General features: G+C 53.2%; 1 protein-coding gene across 1 annotated transcript; it reads left to right on the top strand.

The window, feature by feature from the left end:
* The first annotated feature begins 1885 nt into the window (after window positions 1-1885).
* LOC101961260 (1-aminocyclopropane-1-carboxylate synthase-like protein 1) lies at window positions 1886-18705 on the top strand. The gene is given in 16 exon segments (XM_078046193.1): window positions 1886-1984; window positions 2992-3282; window positions 6382-6441; window positions 8219-8289; window positions 9386-9455; window positions 10283-10349; window positions 11708-11805; window positions 12300-12377; window positions 13090-13190; window positions 14026-14115; window positions 15392-15437; window positions 15547-15688; window positions 17942-18084; window positions 18186-18339; window positions 18429-18455; window positions 18458-18705. Coding segments are annotated over 15 exon segments (1671 nt in total). The 5' UTR covers window positions 1886-1984; the 3' UTR covers window positions 18691-18705.
* The last annotated feature ends 589 nt before the right edge of the window (window positions 18706-19294 follow it).

Here is a 19294-nt window from a genome sequence, read left to right as displayed (position 1 = left end):
GGGTTAAGTGTCCCTGGGTTTATCTATCTTGTTTTCCCCCCTTCTCCAAAGTGCAGCATATAGAGACTTAAAGGCTTTTTCTTTGTATTGTCACATCTCTAAAAATCCATTTCATGTTGAGGACGCTGTGTTTTTCTTGAGTGGCTCTGTTATGCTCGAATTTGGGACCCCCAAAAGACCACCAGAGACCCAGATCGATGTAAGCAGCAAAGAGGTGTTTATTGCAAGCTAGCTGGGTCCTCTGCACACACACAGCAACTGGTGATGCTGAGAGGCCACGAACCCAGTGTTTGCAGCAGTTTCATACATTCTTTGGAGAAGGCAAGGATCCTCACATACATCATAGCATCTCTTAGCAAATCATCACACACCGCGGGAAAATCAAATAACAACTCTAAAACATGATTAGCGTGTCAGGTGGCGGGAAAGAATCTGGAAAGAATTATTGGTTAGTTCAAGGGGTTGACACACTTAAAATTGATTGGTTTAAACCCTGAGCATGTTGCAAGGGGTGAATGTGCCAAGCTGCAGGGCTTCTAGTTTAGATATTGGTCACCACACCTAGGTGGGGCATCTGGAATTTCAGATATTTGGATATCTTGGCCTATCTTAGGCGATCACCATCTGAGGCTTTCCCAAGAACTGTTTCCACAGAGCTTTCCTGGGGTCTTTTCTTGACCTTAGGACTGGGGTTAAGTTTCAGAGCAAAATGAGGTCCCAAGGAGAATGAGGTTGCTGAGGTCTTTCGGCTCTCACGTGTGTATGAAGTATGGTGTCAGGAACTTCGGTTGTTCTCTTGTCGACACCCTTCTCTCCTTTCTCCCGCTTCTTCCTTCTTTTCCTCCCTCTCTTCCTTTCTTTCAGCAGGAGTCTGTTCCCACTAAGGACCTAGGGGGCTGAGGAAACCCCACACAGAGGACTGGCAGAGAGATCAGTCACAAGGCAGGTGGGACTCCAGAGCAAAGGTTTTCATGATGCGCCTGCCATAGTTTGGGAAGGACGTTTTGTGGGTCGCAACATTTGCCAAGAAACTTCTGTGCTGCCAAAGGACTCCTGAGAACCCGGGGACTAAGCCGGGATGCAGCAGGTGGCGCCCCAGTGCCAGTGTGGATGGGTCTGCTCCAGTGTCCCTGTCCCTATCACTGAATAGAAGTGGTGAGAGAGGTGGAGTTGGTGGCCTGCCCCTTCTTGGAGTAGGTCTTGGCTGCTGTGTCCTGAAGTGCCCCCCTTCCCGTGCGGGGGAGGCCTGGACTCCGTGATGCGCTCACCTGTGCGGTCATCACAGCGCAGGTCACACCTAGGGTTCCTCCCGCTTGCGTCACGAGTGGGCGAGCTAGGCGATGATAAAACCCCAAAGCCCTGTCGAGGCACCCTGTCTTTTCCCCGAGGCCCGCAGCCGTCTTCCCCTCGCGGAAAGCTGGGGACGGCGTTTTCCCCGCAAAGCAAAGGGACACCGATCGCGAGTCCGCCCTGTGCCAGCGCCTGTCTCCAAGTAGGTGCCACCCGCCGCTTTGCAGAGGAGAACGCCGCGGGGCCTTGATGCACTTTTCAGCCTCAGCGATTGGCGCTGAAGCCCTGGGCACTGGCTCTCTCTGCCTGGAAAAGCCCCGGCCGCTTCCGCCCTGCAGGGCGCCCCACCAGAGGGGTTCCCAGCGCTGATCCCGCGCAGGTGACCACAGTCTGTCCTGGAACTCGCTGGACGCAGAGAACCGGCCCTGCGCTCCAGGACGGCTGGGACAGGAAAACGGGCGGGCCCAGGCCCCAGGCTGTGCAGAGGATCCAGCCTCCATCCTCCACACACAGCCATGCCCTTCCTCAGACCTAGTTTTCTGGTCTAGGGAAGCTCCTCCGTGAGCCCCGCCAATTGGGAGAGAAGACCTCACAAAGCAAAATTAAACCGCGGAGGGCACCATGGTCTCTGGGTTGCCCACGGATCACCCGTCATTTGATGTCAGGAGGCTTATACTTTAGGACGGGAACATAGGTGAGGACTATTTATTATCTAAGGACCCATATTCTATAGAACTGTGGCCTTGAGCCAGGATTTGGTCTAAGACCTTGATCCCCTGACACCCTCACTGATGTCCAGTGAGGTGGCTGCTGGTACAACCACTGTGCACATGAAACTGGCTCAGAGAGGGAGGCGCTCACCTCTGCTGGCAGCAGGACCCTTTCCTGGTGCCCCTTCCTGCTTCCACCATGAAGACCTGGACCTGGGCCTCTGCCCTCGTTGGAGACTCCTACCCCTCCTTCCCTCAGTTCCCATCACCATCTGCTCCAGACACCAATAACCCCATCCCACGCTTTCCACCACAGGACATCTAGACTCCCTGGCAGTGATGTGTGCGGAGAATTTTAGCCTGGATGATGATGATGATGATGATTTTGTGACGAGGGATTGAACTCAGGGGCTTGTAACCGCTGAGTCACATCCCCAGCTCTTTTCATTTTTTACTTTGGGACAGGGTCTCATTCAGTTCTGAGGGCCTCACTGAGATGCTGAGGCTGATTTTGAACCTGTGATCCTCCTGCCTCAGCTTCCTAGGCCACTGGGATGACAGGACTATGCCACTGCACCCAGCTTAACCAGGAGTTTGGCAACCCCTTAGGCTGGACAAGGAAAAACTACAAAGAAATGAAATGAGCCAAAGCCGCAATCTATTGAAATGACTCAGGTGTAGCCAGCACAGGCCCTGGCTCACTACATGTCCTTAACAGATTCTGCTCCTTGAAGTGGTGGCACATATGGTTGCAGCTAGTTAGGGACACAGGAAGTGCTGAGTGCATGAACTTAAAGGAAGGGGCAGATGACTAGTGGGTGGAATCAGGAGGATCATTGAGGCCAGCCTGGGCAACACAGGGAAACCCTGTTGCAAAATAAAGTGAGGTGGGGCGGGGATGCGGGCGGGGATGGTGACTGACTGTTTTTCTGGGTGGTGCTCCCCAGGGCCTTGAGCAGCGCTGGGCACTGAGCGCTTCTGTCTTTTGCAGATGTTCCCCCTTCCTCAGAAGGAATGCAGGGAGCCTGCCACCTGTCTGGGCTCGGCCTCCACCCAGGACATGGGCCGATACTGTCAGGGTGACGTGGAAGGAGAATGCTCCAGAAGAGCAGAGCTGAAGCTGCCAGAGCTCTGTGGAGTTGGTGATCCCATCGCCATGTTCTCCTCTGCCAGCTCCTGCCTGTCCTCCAGAGGCAGAGTCATCAAATGGTTCTGGGACTCGGCGGAGGAGGGCTACAGGACCTACCACAGGGATGAGTATGACGAGGACAAGAACCCCAATGTGAGCAAAGCCCTTCCCAGGCCCAAGAGGGAACTGCGGGGCGGGTACCTTCCTTGACTGCTGGGCAGCACCCAGCTGGCACCTGTAGGGGAAAATCACGGTCCTCTGCCTCCAGGAGGGCTTCTGATGGAGGTCCTAGAGGCCCATAAGCAGGGGCCTATTATAGTGACCCCCCATTTATAATTAAGGGGACAGGGACTTTGAAGGAAGAGTTCAAGAGCTGTAGAGTGATCCTGCTTGGATAGCCTGACAACCATTCACCTTGATTTTGTTTTCTTTTTGTGGGGCTGGGGTTAGGATCAAGCTCTCCCTCATGCCAGGCAAGTGTTCAACCCCCGAGCTGTCCCCACCCCCAACCCTTCAACTCTGGAGCTAGGACAGAGCTGGGTTCAGTGCAAGATGGTTCCGTTTCTTTCATTCTCTGCTCATCTCCAAAATCCGATAATTATATCTGCTGCAGAAGAGTGGAGACTAAATGGGATTTATGATGGGATTAGCCCAGGGCTTGCTCTGGGGTACAGGGAATAAATGTTGCTGCTATTATAGTGATATTATCTGCCCAATTATTATGAGGTATTACTAACTACTGTTAGTAATACCTGCACAGATCACAGCGATGCACAAATTACTCTTTAATAATCATTATATCTTCAGCATCCCCCAGGTACCAGCCGCTCTCCTAGGTGCTGGCAGTTTTAACAGTGAGCAAGAACAAAGTTTTTCTCTTCTATGCATTTATGTTCTGGGTGGGAGATAGCGGACAGACAAAAGCATCTCTACATAATATAAGGTTATAATAGCTGTAGAGAAAAATAAAGCAGGTGAAGTGGATAGAGAATGGTGTTAATGTTGCTATTCAATAAAAGTGGCCACAGATAGTGGTCACCTATTTTAATGAGGTGACATTTGGACAGACCTGAAAAAAAAAAAGGGTGAGAGGTGGTATTAGCTATCAATTGCTGTAACAAATTCCTTCAAATCTCAGAAATTCAGGTAGGAAGAGTTTCAGTTTCTGGAATCCTGGTGGGTGCCTCACATTCAGGATTGCCCTGAAGCGGGGGGCTGTGGGGACATCTCCCGGGGGAGGGACAGGGAGAGAGTGGGGAGGCGCCATTTGCAAGCTCACTCACCTGGTGACTGGAGGGCCTCACTTCCCTCCACAGGGGCTTTCCCACCAGCCCACTTCCTACCTGGCAGCTGCTTTTCCAGGGCAAAAGACCTGGGAGAATGAGGCCAGGTGTTCCCAAGACGAAGCCACAGACTCTGAATTACCCAATCTCAGAAATGGCATCCCATCACGTACGCATATTTTATTTTGTTCATCAGAAATGAGTCGCTAGGTCCAGCCCACATTCGAGGGTGTGAACAGCAGGAGGTGGGGATCCCTGGGAGGCACTGTAGAGGCTGCTCATCAATGGGAGTGAGCCATGTTGTACCTGGGGAGGAGCCCAGGGGGGAACCATGCTGGATGGTTCAAGGGACATAAAGGGACCATTGGTCTACTGAGAATCCAGACTGGAGGACTGTGAGGTTTGAAGGTCATGAGGTGGTGTGGTCATAGGTCCCATGGGTGTCACGGACCACTGTGAGCCTTCTCATGTTGGATCAAGTGGGCGAGGAGGTGTTGCAGGGAGATGCGATATGGCCTGATTTCTGTTTTTAAGAGATGCCTTGGACTGTGCATGAGGCTGGACGACAGGTGAGGGAGTGGGGAGGACAGGAAGTGGAGAAGCTGGTGGGTGATGGGGTTGGGCCAGGATCTCTGCAGTGGAGCTTGGCAGCTGGTGGACTGTGCGTGTATTTGGAAGGCAGAGCTGTCAGGGTTTGCAGGTGCATTGGCTGTTTGTCCCCCAGGGGGAGATCACAGCCCCTTAGGTGTCTTCACCTCCGCTCATTCCAGGTCTACGTTTCATCTTTCCTTCTTCCTTTCCTCCCTTTCGCTTCCCTTAATGCAGATATCAGTAGTCAGCTGGGGGGAGGGAGGTGCACGGCAGGGCGGAGGGTGGCCCTGTGTCTCTGGGGACTGTAAGGGAGAGCTTGGGCTAGGCCTCCCATCATTTCTCTCCTATGAGAATAAAGGCCTTCTGGGGTGGGGATAGGTGTTGTGTAAAGGAACACCTGTGGGGAACACCTGTGGGGGAGGCCCACAAAGGACAGACACAAACACATGGGGAAGGTGCAGACAGACAGAAGGGTGGCAGACAAAGGAAGCCTACCCCTCTCTGCCGTTGTCTCTAATTACCACAAAAGTTACATATTACCCACCACCAATGACTACACTTTAGCCAGTGTTCCTGTTAATCCCAAGTGCTGAGATAAGGTCCAGGTTAATGGGGACACAGAGCCTCTGTCTTCAGAGGATGTCACTGTGTAAACCAGGTGGTGCATCCACATAAAATAGCTCAGTGGGGAATTACTGGGCATTGAGCTGAGAGGTGCTTAACCACTGAGCCACATCCCTGGCCCCTTTTGGTATTTTATTCAGAGACAGGGTCTCACTGAGTTGCTTAGGGCCTCTCTAAGTTGCTGACGCTGGTTATGAACATGCGATCCACCTGCCTCCCATTCCCGAGGTGCTGGGATGACAGGTGTGTGTCACTGTATGTGCCGAGGGCTCATCCTTTTGACCTCCACCTGGTTTCTGATCCTGGAGAACATGGTTCTGTGTGTACATTCTTTCATCCTGTAAACATGTATGGATTCCTGCTAAGCAGCTGAGAGATACTGTAAGGTCCTGGGTGAGCATCTGCCTTTAGGAGTTCGCCTGCAGCAGGCGAGTAGAGCATGGACTTCTGTCCCCATGGCCTGGAGCAAAAAGTCAGCAGTGCTCTAGAGGGTGACAGATCAAGAGCCATGGAACCCAGAGAAGAAAAAGCCCTTCTAGGTGGGATTGGGGGGCAGGCTCCTGGAGGAGATGGCACTTGAGCAGAACTTAGAAATGGGAAGAGAGAGCCTGGGGCCAAGGGGGCAGGGATGGAGTGAGACCGGGAGGGGTGGCGGGAGGGCAGGGTGGCAGAGCTCCCGATTGCTGACCCTGTGGGCTCCTTTCGCGGGCACTCCTCTGCCATGCTCACGTGGCCCCGTTCCTCTCCTCTCCAGGGCGTCATTAACTTGGGCACCAGTGAGAACAAACTCTGCTTTGACCTGCTGTCCAGGCGGGTGAGTCCAGGGGATCCCTTCTTTGGAACACTTGTCCCTAAAGGACCTGCTGTGGCCTCTTGGCCTGGCCAGGGAGTCAGGGGACCCAGGTTGCCTTGGGAACCACTTTCTGGGTGATCTAGGCCCATCTCTTCCCTGAGATCCTCATTCTTCATCAGTTCAGGCTCTGCCCCTTTGGTCCCTCCTGCTGTGTTGGGTCCCTCACTCCAGGGGACTCAGTGCCCTGCTTTTTTTGTTTGTTTGTTTGTTTGTTTGTTTTTGTACCAGGGATTGAACCCAGGGTGCTTAACCACTGAGCCACATCCCCAGCCCTTTTTATATTTTATGTAGAGGCAAGGTCTCGCTGAGTTGCTTAGGGCCTTGATGAGTTGCTGAGGCTGGCCTTGAACTCTCGAGATCCTCACGCCTCAGCCTCCTGATTACAGGCATGTGCCACATGCCTTTCAGGGGGAAACCAAAGCCCTAATTTGTGACTTTGCCAATTTCCATGATCAATTTCAAGCTCCTGTGTGCCATCCCAGCACAGAAGGGTTGGAAGAGAGACATGGTGGCCCAAGCTCATACATGTTCCCACCGTATAGACCATAGAAGTCACTTTGAAAGTGGGGCGGCGGCACAGTGCAGGAAAGCAGGAAGTGACAATGCTCATTACCTTACTTATAGAATCCTTGACTAGGTTTTAAGCTTAAATTAAATTAATTTTAAAAAATGACTGATTCCAGCATAGCTTGCAGCATTCCTGGAAATCTGGGAAGTTCCTGGATGTCATAATCCAGTTCCTTGAGCAGGGGGTCTCCAGTTGGAGCTTGGGTTTGTGGAGGCAGCAATGCTTCCCCAGAGGACAGCTTTCCAAAGGAGAAAAATCCAAGCCGCAGGGGGTGGGCTGTAGGGAGGGTCTTCAAAGCCTGTTTTCCCTAAAGCCAGCTCTTCCTGAGACAGCTCAGCACTGAAAAAAAATAGAAGCTGAGTCACATATATAATTTGAAATTTTCTATTAAAAAGTTAAAAGAAAGCTTGGTAAAATGAATTTAATAATTTATTTCATTCACATGGTGTAACTAAGACATGACCATTTCACCATGTAATCAATAGAACGACTGTCAACATAGTTTACATACTTCCTCATAGTAAGTTTTCAAAATCCAGTGTCTCATTTAGACTCACCACGGACCAAGAGTTCAGAAGCCACAGTGGGCCATGGGGACATGTGGGACCAGCTCTGAGGGATGCCAGGAGGAGGGAAATGGCTGGACACGTGGCTGATCCCATTCCTCTGCTCCCACCACCCAAGGACCCTGCGTTATTAGTCCTTCTTTGACATTTGGCCTGTGATGCCCTAGAGGTCTAACCAGCACCTGGTCACAGAGGTGATGGTCCAGAAAATGCCACCTTTTCCACAGCGTGATACTAAGCCAAACCTGCCAGAGAGCAGTGGCCCCAGTCCTTCTAGAAGTTGGAGCCAAGACCGAGGTGACAGCACCCTGCTCCCTCTCCTGGCACTGTCTGTGCAAGCCACACCTTTTTTTTTTTTTTTTGATGGCAATGTTGTATGAAGAGACTCGACCAGAGTCCAGATTTCTGGGTTTGGGTCTCAGCTATGCCACTGAATGGCTGTGGGACCTTGGCAGAGTCACCTCACTGTTTTAATCCTCAGTCTCTTCATCTGCAAAATGGGCATGGGACATGCTGTCCCTCTGGGGTTTCTCTGGGACTTGCTGCTGTGTGGAAGCAGGAGGCAGTGGATCCCTCAGCCCCTCCCTCTCCTCTTTGTCCCCAGCTGACTCAGAGTGACATGCTGCGGGTAGAGCCGCCCCTGCTGCAGTACCCTGACTGGAGGGGGCACCTGTTGTAAGTACTGCTGTGGGACAGTGGATCTCAACATGGGCGGTTTTGCTCCCCCAGGGATGTTGGGCAAGGTCTGGACACAGGTTGGAGGGTCATAACTTGGAGGTGGAGATGCTCCTGGCCTTCAGTGGGTAGAGGCCAGAGATGCTGTTAGACCTACTATGCACAGGACAGCTTCCCCAACAAAGAATTGTCCAGCTCCAAATATCAGGGGTGGCAGGTGGAGAGAGCCTGCTGAAGGCCAAGGGCCGAGTCCTGGAGGCCTGGAGATCCTGGGGTTCCCTGCCCGTCCCCTCCCGGCTCAGGAGCTCCCAGTTTGGTTTCCATGGACCTGGGTCTGACATACAGACAGGGCCTTTGGGTGAGGAGTCTGTTCTTCTTGTCAGTAGCTGATAGAAGCCAGATCCCATGTCGGGCAACACTGATGCTTGGCTCTACTGGCTGAGGAGAGGGGTTCAGTGGCTGAAGACTTGATCCCAAGACTGATTCCAAAGCTCATGTTCTTAAACACAGTGGTTAGCGTGCTGAGCCTGGAGACAGGCTCTAGCAAATGCCTTGATGCCTTCAGACGTGTATTTTTTTTTTTTTTTGATGCCTTCAGACGTGTATTTTTTTTTTTTTTTTGGTGCTGGGTATTGAACCCAGGGAACCTTTACCATTGAGCTACATCCCCAGTCCTTTTTATGTTTTATTTTAGACAGGGTCTCACTGAATTGCTGAGGCTCTCACTAAATTGCTGAAGCTGGCCTAGAATTTGAGATCCTACTGCCTCAGCCTCCTGAGTTCCTGGGATTACAGTGGCTAAACCTGTTTCCTTATCTGTAATATGGAGATATAATAGCAATAGTAATCACCGTGTAGCATTCTCAAAATAATATCTGTGTAGGATAAATGTAGAACTACAGGGAAAGAAGACTCAGTGTATGTGGGAGGGGTTAGAGGGACCTGGAGGTGGAGATTCAGGACGAGCATAATCCCCATGTGGGAAATGAGGGGAGAATAATGGCAGGGGCCTGAGAACTCCCAGAGGAGCTTTGGGGTGGCCAGTGGTCTGAGGACCTTCTGGTAAGCACGGGCTATCTGTCGGCCTGTTCTCTAGCCTCCGGGAGGAAGTGGCTAAGTTCCTGTCTTACTACTGCAAGAGCCCAGCACCCCTCAAAGCAGAGAATGTGAGTAGCCCCCTCCTCTGCTCGTTCCTGCCCTTTAGCTCTGCTCCCACTCTAGGCTGGCCAAGGGCAAGGTGGGTTGGGATCAGCCTGTCAATCTTGATTTGTTTCACAGCAGAATGAGTGGGCTGGGATTGGGGCTCAGTGGTAGAATACTTGACTAGCACGAGTGAGGTACTGGGTTTGATTATCAGCACCACATATAAGTAAATAAATGAAATAAGGTTCATCAACCGCAAAAAATATTTAAAACAAAAAAGAGAATGAGCAATGCCTGCTCCCTTCTTGACACCTGCCCCTAGATGCATTTCTTTTAATTTCTATGTTTTGGTATTGGGTATTGAACCCATGGCTGTTTTATCAAAGAGCAACGTCTCTAGCCTTCATTATTTATTATCTTTATTTTGAGACAGGGTCTTGCAAATTGGCTTTGGGTTTCACGAAATTGCTGAGGCTGGCCTCAAACTTGCACTCTTCCTGACTCAACCCCCAAGTTGCTGGGATTGCAGACGTGCACCACTGCACTCAGCTGGCCCTAGATATTTAGAGTTGGGGTAGAATCTCTGCCCCACATTGTGCTGTGAGCCCTCTTGGCCTCCTCACCTTCAGGCAAGACCCTCTGAGTGACCAGCTCCTGGGTCTTGCTCAGGTGATGAGAGCAGGGTGCCCTCAAATGACTTTGGCTGTAGGGGAGGAGGGTGTTTGTCTAGACAGAGCCCCAGGATGCTGAGGGGGAACCTGACTGTCTTCTGTGCTGAACTGGGACAGAGGTTATGGGTTTTCACTCCCTCTTGGAACTCTGTCATCCTGTCCCTTTATGTCACCCCCAGGTGGTGGTTCTGAATGGCTGTGCCTCTGTCTTCTCTGCTCTGGCCACGGTGCTATGCGAGGTGGGGGGTAAGTGAACTCAGGGTCTGCTCTAAACTGCGGTCTACACGGGTAGGTCCCCCAGTTGTCTGGCCTCACGGGCTGCCCAATGTGCTTAGAATAGAATACAGGAGGCCACTGAGGTCTTACATCAATGGCTTGAGGAGACTCCCAGGGCGTGGCCATACCAGGGGAGGGTAGAGGAGCTGGCTCTGGGCTTTCTGCCTCCTCCTGTGACACCATGGCCCAGAGCAGGAGGAACAGGAGGAGGTTACCTGGTGCCATCTCTTTTACATCGGGGGAGGGGAGTGGGGGAGAACTTCCCAGAAGGGTCTCCACAGAGCCCCTTTGTACTGACCTACAATGACTGAACCCATTGCCAGAGCAGTCCTGGGGCAAAGGGGAGGAGGGAGCCAAACTTAGTTTGTCCCTGACGGCTGGGGAAGGCCTGCCATCCCCTCGTGTCTTAGCAAGGAGGGACACTGGGATGGCCGTTGAGTAGGCACCAGCCAGGCCTGCTGCACAAGCCGTGCTCTTAAGACCTGGCCTTGGTCAGGGGTGTCTGTTGCCAGGGACAGAGGCCTGTTCACCATGGCTTCACCAATACTGGTAATGGCCGGGGTCTATTGACCATGTTCTACATTCCAGGCCTTGGCATAAGGCTCCACACATCCATAATATCTCATTTAACCCCACAGTGTCCCAGGGAGGTTGGTTCTATGGCAAACCCATTCTATAGGTGAGGATCCTGAGGCCCAGAGGTTAAGGAACTGTCACAGAGAAAGAGATAGTCACCAGGAAGATCCCTGGTCAGAATATAATAGACAATTGCCAACCCTTTCTAGAATAATCAAAGAAAGGGACCTTCCCAACAAAAGTTCAGCACAGTCCCCAGCATAGTAAGTGCTCAGCAATGTTAGTCATTAATTGCAAAAGATCTTGACTTACGGGTTTTCACCTTGACCATGGTGTGAAGGCGTGTACAGTCAGTGGGAACTGTACTACAGATTTTGAACTGTATTCCTTGTCCTTGCTGGCGGTATGTGCTACTATATTTTCTGCTATGCTGGGCAGTGGAGTGAGCCCAGCTCCCAGGCAGCCACGAGATCATCGACACCCCCCCATGGCTAATCTGGGAGGTTTGGCAGGTCAGGTGGATTAAATGCATCTTTGACTTAATGACGTTTTGGACTTACGTGGACTTATCCGAACAGAACCCCCATAAGTGGAGGAGCACCTGTATTAGGAAGGGGACCAATGTCAGTGGCCTGAGCTTTAGAGTTTTGGGAATTGAGCTGGAGCGTGTTCCAGATGATACTCCAGGATGCCCAGGGGGTCAGGAGTGTTGCAGCCAGAGGATGACAGGTCCTGCCTGTTCCTGTCCCCAGAGGCTTTCCTGATTCCCACCCCTTACTATGAAGGCATCACGAGGCATGTTTATCTCTATGGCAACGTCCGACTGGCCTATGTCTATCTGGACAGTGAGGTGAGAGTTCCTGCGTCCCAGGTGGGCCTGGGCCTTCCCCTGGCCAGGGATTTCTGGGCCTGAATTGTGGGTGGGCACGGGAGGAAGTCCATGCCGAGGGCTCTGGAGCTGCTGTGGAAAGGGCTTGGAGCCCTCCATTGCCACATGGCTGCCTGTGCCTGGGTCCTGGAGGGTCCCCTGCTCTAGGCTCTAAGATTCTTGGGGTCCACATAGAAGACAAGAACCAGCCACCAAAATAAGGGTGATGGACAAGGGACAGAGACCTTTCCATGGAAGCCCTGGGATCCTACCAGAGGACCCCTGCGGGCCTCTGCTGGAAACCTGAGAGCCATAAGAGGTGTCCCTGCTGTGACTTGTGGATGGAGGACAGGAAGAGGAAGTGGCCCCACCTGTTTTCCAGGGACTGATCTGAGGCGATGGGGGGTAGGGACCTGAGAACTCAGGGTTGGGGGGTCCCTGAATTTGGCTGGAGACGTTGGTGGGTCTTCTTCCAGGTCACCGGGCAGGACACACGCCCCTTCCAGCTCACGGTGGAGAAGCTGGAGACGGCCCTGCAGGGAGCTAGATCTGAGGTCTGCAGATGAGTCCAACCAGGGCTGGGAGTGGGTGGGTCTGGACACAGCCTGGACCCCTCTTCCCGTGGCTCATCTCCTGAGAGCTGGTTGGTGGCCATGATGGGGACACATGGTAGTGTGGTAGCACAGAACCTGGAGCTTCTGCCCATTGGAACAAGACCCTCATGCCTCTGTGTAGAGAGTCAACCCGGGAGCTTTGTGGAACGTGCCCCCTCTCCCCACTGCCTCTGACTCGGCTTCTAGGGGTCAAGTATGGAGCTGGGGGACTGTGGGTTAGTGAGTCTCCTGAGAGGTGGAGGGGTGGTCCTGTTCACTTAGAGGGGATTGAAATGCAGAGGGCCCCCTTCTCTGGTGGCTCTTTTTTGTCCGCTTTTCAACCGTCTGTCTACTTGGGTGATTTTACCTTGGACCTTAGAGCGGTCATGTGTTCACTGTAGGAAAGTTGAAAGTTGCACCCGTGCCCTTGAGTTTTGCAACACAGGCCCTCTCCTGGCTCGTGGGCACATTCCCCTCTGTGCTCTGTGTTGGTTTCCTTTTCACAGTCAGCCCGATGCTGCAGATGTCATTCTGTGTCCTACTATGCTTCAGTGGGTCCTGACCATGTTCCCAGGACACTCACTTCCCTGGGAGCCACCAGGGATCAGCCCCATCTAGTGGGTCTGCCTGGCCTTGGGGAGGAGCTGAGGTCTCTGCCTGTGGATGGTTTCAGGGTGTCAAGGTCAAGGGCCTCATCCTCATCAACCCCCAGAATCCTCTGGGGGACATCTACTCCCCGGGAGAGCTGCAGGAGTTCCTGGGATTTGCCAAGAGGTGAGTCCCCCGCAGTAGGTACTGGGTCCATCCAGGCTCTGGGGTGGGCTCTGCTACAGGCCCTGCGCCCTCTCACCCCATCATGGGCTTCTACCTGCCTTGGCCTCTCCCTGGCAGCGCGGCAATATGAGGGTAGGGCTTTGCTGGATTCCATTTCTCTCTGTTTCATGTTATTTTTAAAATTAAGCTCTTTGTTGTTGTGGAGGTGCTAGGGATTGAACCCAGGGCCTTACACGTGCTAGGCAAGTGCTCCACCACTGAGCTTCATTCCAGCCCTTTTCAAAGTTTTATTTAAGACAGGGTCTGGCCAAGTTGCCCAGGTGGACCTTGAACTATCCTCCTCCTGTCTCAGCCTCCTGGGTGCTGGGATTACAGGGGTTGCCAGTGCACCCAGCATCTCTTCCAAGTGATAGTAATGGCTTCCCTCACTGCACGGCCCAGCCCTTTGCTTGCTGTTTCTTTTAATCGTCGTAACAACTCCATAAGAAATAGACACTTCATGATCCCAGCCCTGGGAGCCCTGGAGTGGACACGTCAAGAGTCGGGCCAGATTTGAATGTGGGTCCGTCTGCCTTGAGCCTCCTCCTTAACTGTTCCTCTCCAGGGAGGACCCGAGGTCAGGCTCTCCCTGACAGGGCTTCAAGCTCCTCTCCCCTTTGCTTTGTAAGTGCTGCTTCCTGCTTGAGAAAATAGGCAAAAGGAGGGTGTTCCTGGGGAAAACGGGTCTGGACACCCTGGGTAGGCGGGTCCCTCTGCGCTGTGACACGCTGCTCCCTGGAGCACATGTGGCTGTAGCATGTGGCCCAGCTCTCCTCCCGCCCTCTGCTCGCGGCAGGCACTCGCTGCACGTGATCGTGGATGAAATCTACATGCTGTCCGTGTTCCAGGAGTCGCTCGAGTTCCGCAGCGTCCTGAGCCTGGAGAGGTGAGGCTGCTGGGCTCCGCTGACCGCCAGCCCCACTGGCCTCTCATGGCTGGGCCCACAGGGTGTGACCTGGCCAGGGCCATGCTGCTCACACCTAGCTGACCCAAGGGGTCCTCAGGCCCCAAGAAGGTGGTGGCTGGGCTGCATCCGTGGGTTTGAGATTGTTCTGTGGAGACCCTGAGACCTCCAACCCGGGGCCCTAGGACTCCAGAGGGCACATGGGAAACTGGCTGCTGGCCGTTCCTTCGTGTCCAGTGGAGCGGCGGTTCCTCCCCCCTCCCTCCATCCCTCCCTCCCTGCCTCCCTCCTTCTTCCTTCCTCTCATTCATGGAGCAAATAAGTGCTTTGGGCTCTTTAAATTCGTGGCCTTATCCATTAGATTGCGTCTGAGCACAGAATTTATAAACAAGATACCTTGGACACACTTGGACCAGATCGTCTGCGAAGTCTGTAATCTGACCCCGAGGCAGGATGACAGTTCCTGCTGTTCCTACCGACTTTTCTGCCCTGCTGTGGCCTTTCTGTCACTTGTCTCTCAAAAGCTCTGTGAGGACGATGGCATGTGGAGTGTGACTCCCATTCATTTTATGCATCAGGAGAGTGAGACACAGAGAGAATAGAGATTTGCCCATGAGCCTTGGGTAGTCATGGGAACAATATCTATGGGGCATCTCTCTTGGCTTGGTCCTGTGCTAGTGCTGGGGGACATCAGTGATCGACCAAGACCTTGGCCCTTCTCATGTAGAACCTTTGATAAACCCCAAACCCTAGCAGCACAACACCCAGGTAGTCATTTTGACCTCGGTGGTGGCAAGTGCTAAATGGAGAATTGTGGGGAGCTCTGGGATGGCCTGCTGGGGTACCCCACTGGCTGGAGTGTGTTGGGAGGTCTTTGAGGAATTGACACTTGAGCTGTGTTCTAGATCAGAAGTTGGCAAATTTCTCCTCTAAGGGGCCAGATGGTACACAAATTTAAGGCTTTACAGGCCTCATGGCCTCTCGCTCAACTCTGTCGTGCACATTCTGTCAGCCAGTGAGCGCGGCTCTGACCTGATGAAACGTTATTTAGGAAAACAGACCCCAGGTAGATTTTCCTGCAGGCTGTTGTTTGCTAACCCTGCTCTAAAGGATGCACAGGAATTGATGGTTCTGAGAGATGGAAACAGGGCCAGGACCCAGGACCAGATCCGTGCATCCATCTCCTCATTTGTTCGTGGAAATGGGCCTGGGCGCCCTGGTTCTGGCTGCCTCTGTTCCCACACTGTGCCCTCTGCAGGCTGCCGGACCCCCAGAGGACCCACGTACTGTGGGGCATGAGCAAGGTGAGTGTCTGGCTGGCTCGGGGAGTCAGAGAGATGGGAGGCAGACAGGTGGGTGGAATCAGCTCCCTCTGTGGAGGGTGGCCACAGCCTCGGCTGTCTCTTCTTGCAGGACTTCGGCATGTCCGGGCTCCGCTTTGGCACGCTGTATACAGAAAACCAGGACGTGGCCACCGCTGTGGCTTCCCTCTGTCGCTATCACGGCCTCAGTGGTCTGGTCCAGTACCAGGTGGCACAGCTGCTCCGGGACCGAGGTGACTTCCTGGGTTGGTGCCCTGAAAGGGGATGGAGGGTTATGGTCTGTCTGGGACCAGCCCGGGATCAGGGGTGCTTTTCCAATGAGAAGATATTAGGGTGGTGTTTAAGAGTGCCGGCTCTGGGTCTGCATTGGGTCCAGGCTTTGCTCTGTCTCTTCCTGGCTGTGTGTCCTATTATGTGATCTCCATGAGCCTCAGTTTCCTCATCTGTAGAGCAGGTATCATAATGGTGCCTGTCTTGTAGGGTGAGTGTGGCACTTGGTCCAGGTGAACTTGTGGTGTGCACCTGTGGTCCTAGCTACTTGGGAGGCTAAGGCAGGAGGATTGCTGGAACCCTGCAGTTTGAGGCCAGGTAAATAGTGAGACTGTCTTAAGAAGAAAAAGAAAGAATGTAAAATAGGAAATCATTATTGTTAGCTCTGAGCACTTAAAGAAGAGAGTAGAAACTACTAAGAAATAGTTGTTAATAGTCGAAATCCCTCTCCCTCTGTGCCTGAATCCTGCTTGCATGTTCAGAAAGCCAGGTCAGATGGCAAAGGGACCTGTCATGGCCACCATTTACTGAGCCCTGCAGGTGCTCTTGCTGTATCTAATTTATCCCTCCCCAGGACCCTAGAAAGCTCAAATTCTTATATTTTCCTCATCATTTTACAGATGAGGAAAACAAGGACCAGATACCCCACCTCCACTGTAACATGTAACAGTTTTAAAAATAGAGGCAACGTCTCCTGCTGACCAGGGGCAGAGCAGCTGGAATTCTCATGCATTGCTGCCCGGAATTCACATGGTTCAGCCAGTTTGGAAAGCCCTTTCGCAGTTGCAGGTTATTCATGACTAAAACACTCAGGGTCACTCAGGAGAACTGGGCTAATTGGGCTGCGTGAAATAACCACACAAGAGACAGAAATACCTTTTTCTATTGGGGGTGCTGTGATATGGCTCCCCTGATCTTAAGGGGGGGGGGAGAGAGAGAGAGAGAGAGAGAGAGAGAGAGAGACAGAGACAGAGAGAGAGAGAGAGACAGAGAGAGAGAGAGAGAAGCAGAATGTGCTGACCCCTTTTATTGAGGAGAAGCTATTCAAATGAGGCATTTCAGAGACTGAGTCTAGCTTCATGATGTCCACTGTAGCAAGTTGACTGACACCTGGGTGGGTCACACCCAAGTGCAGAGTAAGAAGGGGACATACAAAGGATGTTTCCATAGAACATTCTATCCCAAACAGGGCAAAGGGGTAATATCACAAAGGAACAGGTGAGCGTAGCTGGATCCATGGGGCTGTAGGAAAGCATGCCCATGCACGAAGACACATTTGCTCCACCCTGAAGATTGGGCTACCATCTGTGGCTACCTAGGCAACCAGATCACAAGGTGACCCACAATGCCTCACCAATCAGAAGGGGAGACAAATGCTGGTCATGTACTAGGTTGGCCTCTCATAGGCAGTTTCTCATAAAAACACTGACCAAGCCACCCGGCCATCCCACCTCTAGATAGTGCACACACATGCACGCAAAGACCCACGTGGAAATGGAGCTGGAAACAATCTGGTTGTTCTTCCCTGAGTGAGGGGTATAGACACCACCACATGGGCACATCCACGCCATGAAGTGCTTCTGCAGTAAGATCCCCGACAGCACAGATTCGTCCTGGAGGTGTTAGGCTGGTGAAGGAAGCTAGTCTCAATGGATTACATACCATAACGCTCCACTTCCTGGGCATTTTGCAAAAGGCAAACTAGGGTGATGGAAGCAGATAAGGTTGTGGGGCAGAGGCCAATGATGGTGTTTTCTGGAATTAAGGAACTATTCCTAATCCTGCCTAAGGTGGGTTATCATCCACAGAGCTGCACACCCCTCAAAAAGAGGTCGATAAAAATGTGAGGATCAGAGAGGTGAATTTGTCAAAGGTCCCCCCTCTTGTCATTGCCCAGATGGGATCTGGCCCTTGGTCTGTGTGGCTCCGAAGCCTCACTTTGTAACCAGGTACATCTTCGGTTTGCTCTGCATCCTGAGGGGCTTTGTGCTCTGGGCTCCTACTGGGCGTGTGGAGGCTGGAGCTGGAGGCCTTAGGGTTGAGGGGGGGCCTTACAGGGACCCCTGAATTCCTGCGCCTCCTGATCCTCCCTCCTCCTCACCCCATCAGCCAGCCTGAAGGGCTCCATGGTCTCAGCAGCTGTGACCTTCTGCTCTTGAGACTAGCAGGGAGAGAGGGCTGAGGGAAGACCTCTCTTTGGTTGCCCTTTCACTCAGACTGGATCAACCGCGTGTACCTGCCTGAAAACCTTGCCCGGCTCAAGGCTGCCCACACCTACGTCTCGGAGGAGCTCAGGGCCCTGGGGGTCCCCTTCCTGAGTCGTGGGGCAGGTCTCTTCATCTGGGTTGACCTGAGGAAGGTGAGCTGGGGTGCAGGCTGGCGGGGCGCAAGATTTCCTCCAGCAGGTGAGAGGCCTGGGGGTCTCCTCTGTGTCCTGAGCCTCTACCCGCCCCTTTCCAGTACCTGCGCAAGGCCACCTTTGAGGAGGAGATGCTGCTGTGGCGCCGTTTTCTGGACAATAAGGTGCTGCTGTCCTTTGGCAAGGCCTTTGGGTGTAAGGAGCCCGGCTGGTTCCGCGTGGTCTTCTCAGACAGGCTCCACCGGCTTCGCCTGGGTGAGCAGCCACCTGTCCCTGCCCCTCGCAAGGGTTTGCTGGTCCCCACCTGTGCAGCACCAGCGCTCACAGCCCTCACTTCTTCTCAGGGATGCAGAGGGTCCGGCAGGTGCTTGAGAGCAACCCCAAGTGACAGAGGAAGCCCCTCCCTGGCAGGTCCGGGAGCCCAGGACCAGGGCAGATGGGCTGCTCAGTGTCTGGTCAGCAGCCACTGCCTCCCACCTGGACCACCTGGATCAGGGCTGCAAGACGGGCTGGACTTGCCCCGAGGACCTCTTTCCTGCCCGTCTGGGTGGCAGCAGGAGACTCCTTAAGCCGAGCTTCATCTTGGCCATTGCTGTCCCCTATTAAAGAACCTGGGACCCGTAGACGTCTCTGTGTCTCTGTCGTGAGTCATTTGTGGAACAGGGGAGTGGAGAGGGCTCCTGGCCACCGCCCTCAGCTCCAGGAGGAGGGCAGAGCCCACAAGCCACCTGGACCTTCTTGGAGATGGCGTCTGCATGCTTCTTTGTTGCCAGGAAAACAAGCCAGAGGAGCAGCGCACACAGAGTACACCAAGAAGGAAAAGGAAGTGACAACCTGCTAGGGGAAGGGGGCAAAGTCAGTCTGTTCAGATCTGAGCACATCAGGAACCTAGTAAGGTCTCAGCTGGGGACCAGTGGACAGGACCCCAAGGTGGGAGTCAGGAGGGGCTTCTCAATGCGCATTGAAGTGGCCTCTCAGGATTGGGGACTGGAAAGTAGCTGGTTTCTCTGATGTCTCCAAAGCAGAGTAGCCCAGCAATGGCTATGGGGGAATTTTGGGATTGGAACCCAGAATCGAGGCTGCCCTGGGGCTGGGCTGACCAAGGATGACCCGCCTGGCTAAGTGGACCCGAGGTTGCCTGTCCCACCTGCAGGTGTGCTTTAGTTGAGAGCCTAAATGTGCTTTCTGATCCTCAAGCTGTGTGCTGAGG

The sequence above is a fragment of the Ictidomys tridecemlineatus genome, chromosome 4 (genome assembly GCF_052094955.1).
Source record: "Ictidomys tridecemlineatus isolate mIctTri1 chromosome 4, mIctTri1.hap1, whole genome shotgun sequence".
NCBI classification, from domain to species: Eukaryota; Metazoa; Chordata; class Mammalia; order Rodentia; family Sciuridae; genus Ictidomys; species Ictidomys tridecemlineatus.
This window is presented reverse-complemented; position numbering and strand designations above follow the sequence as displayed.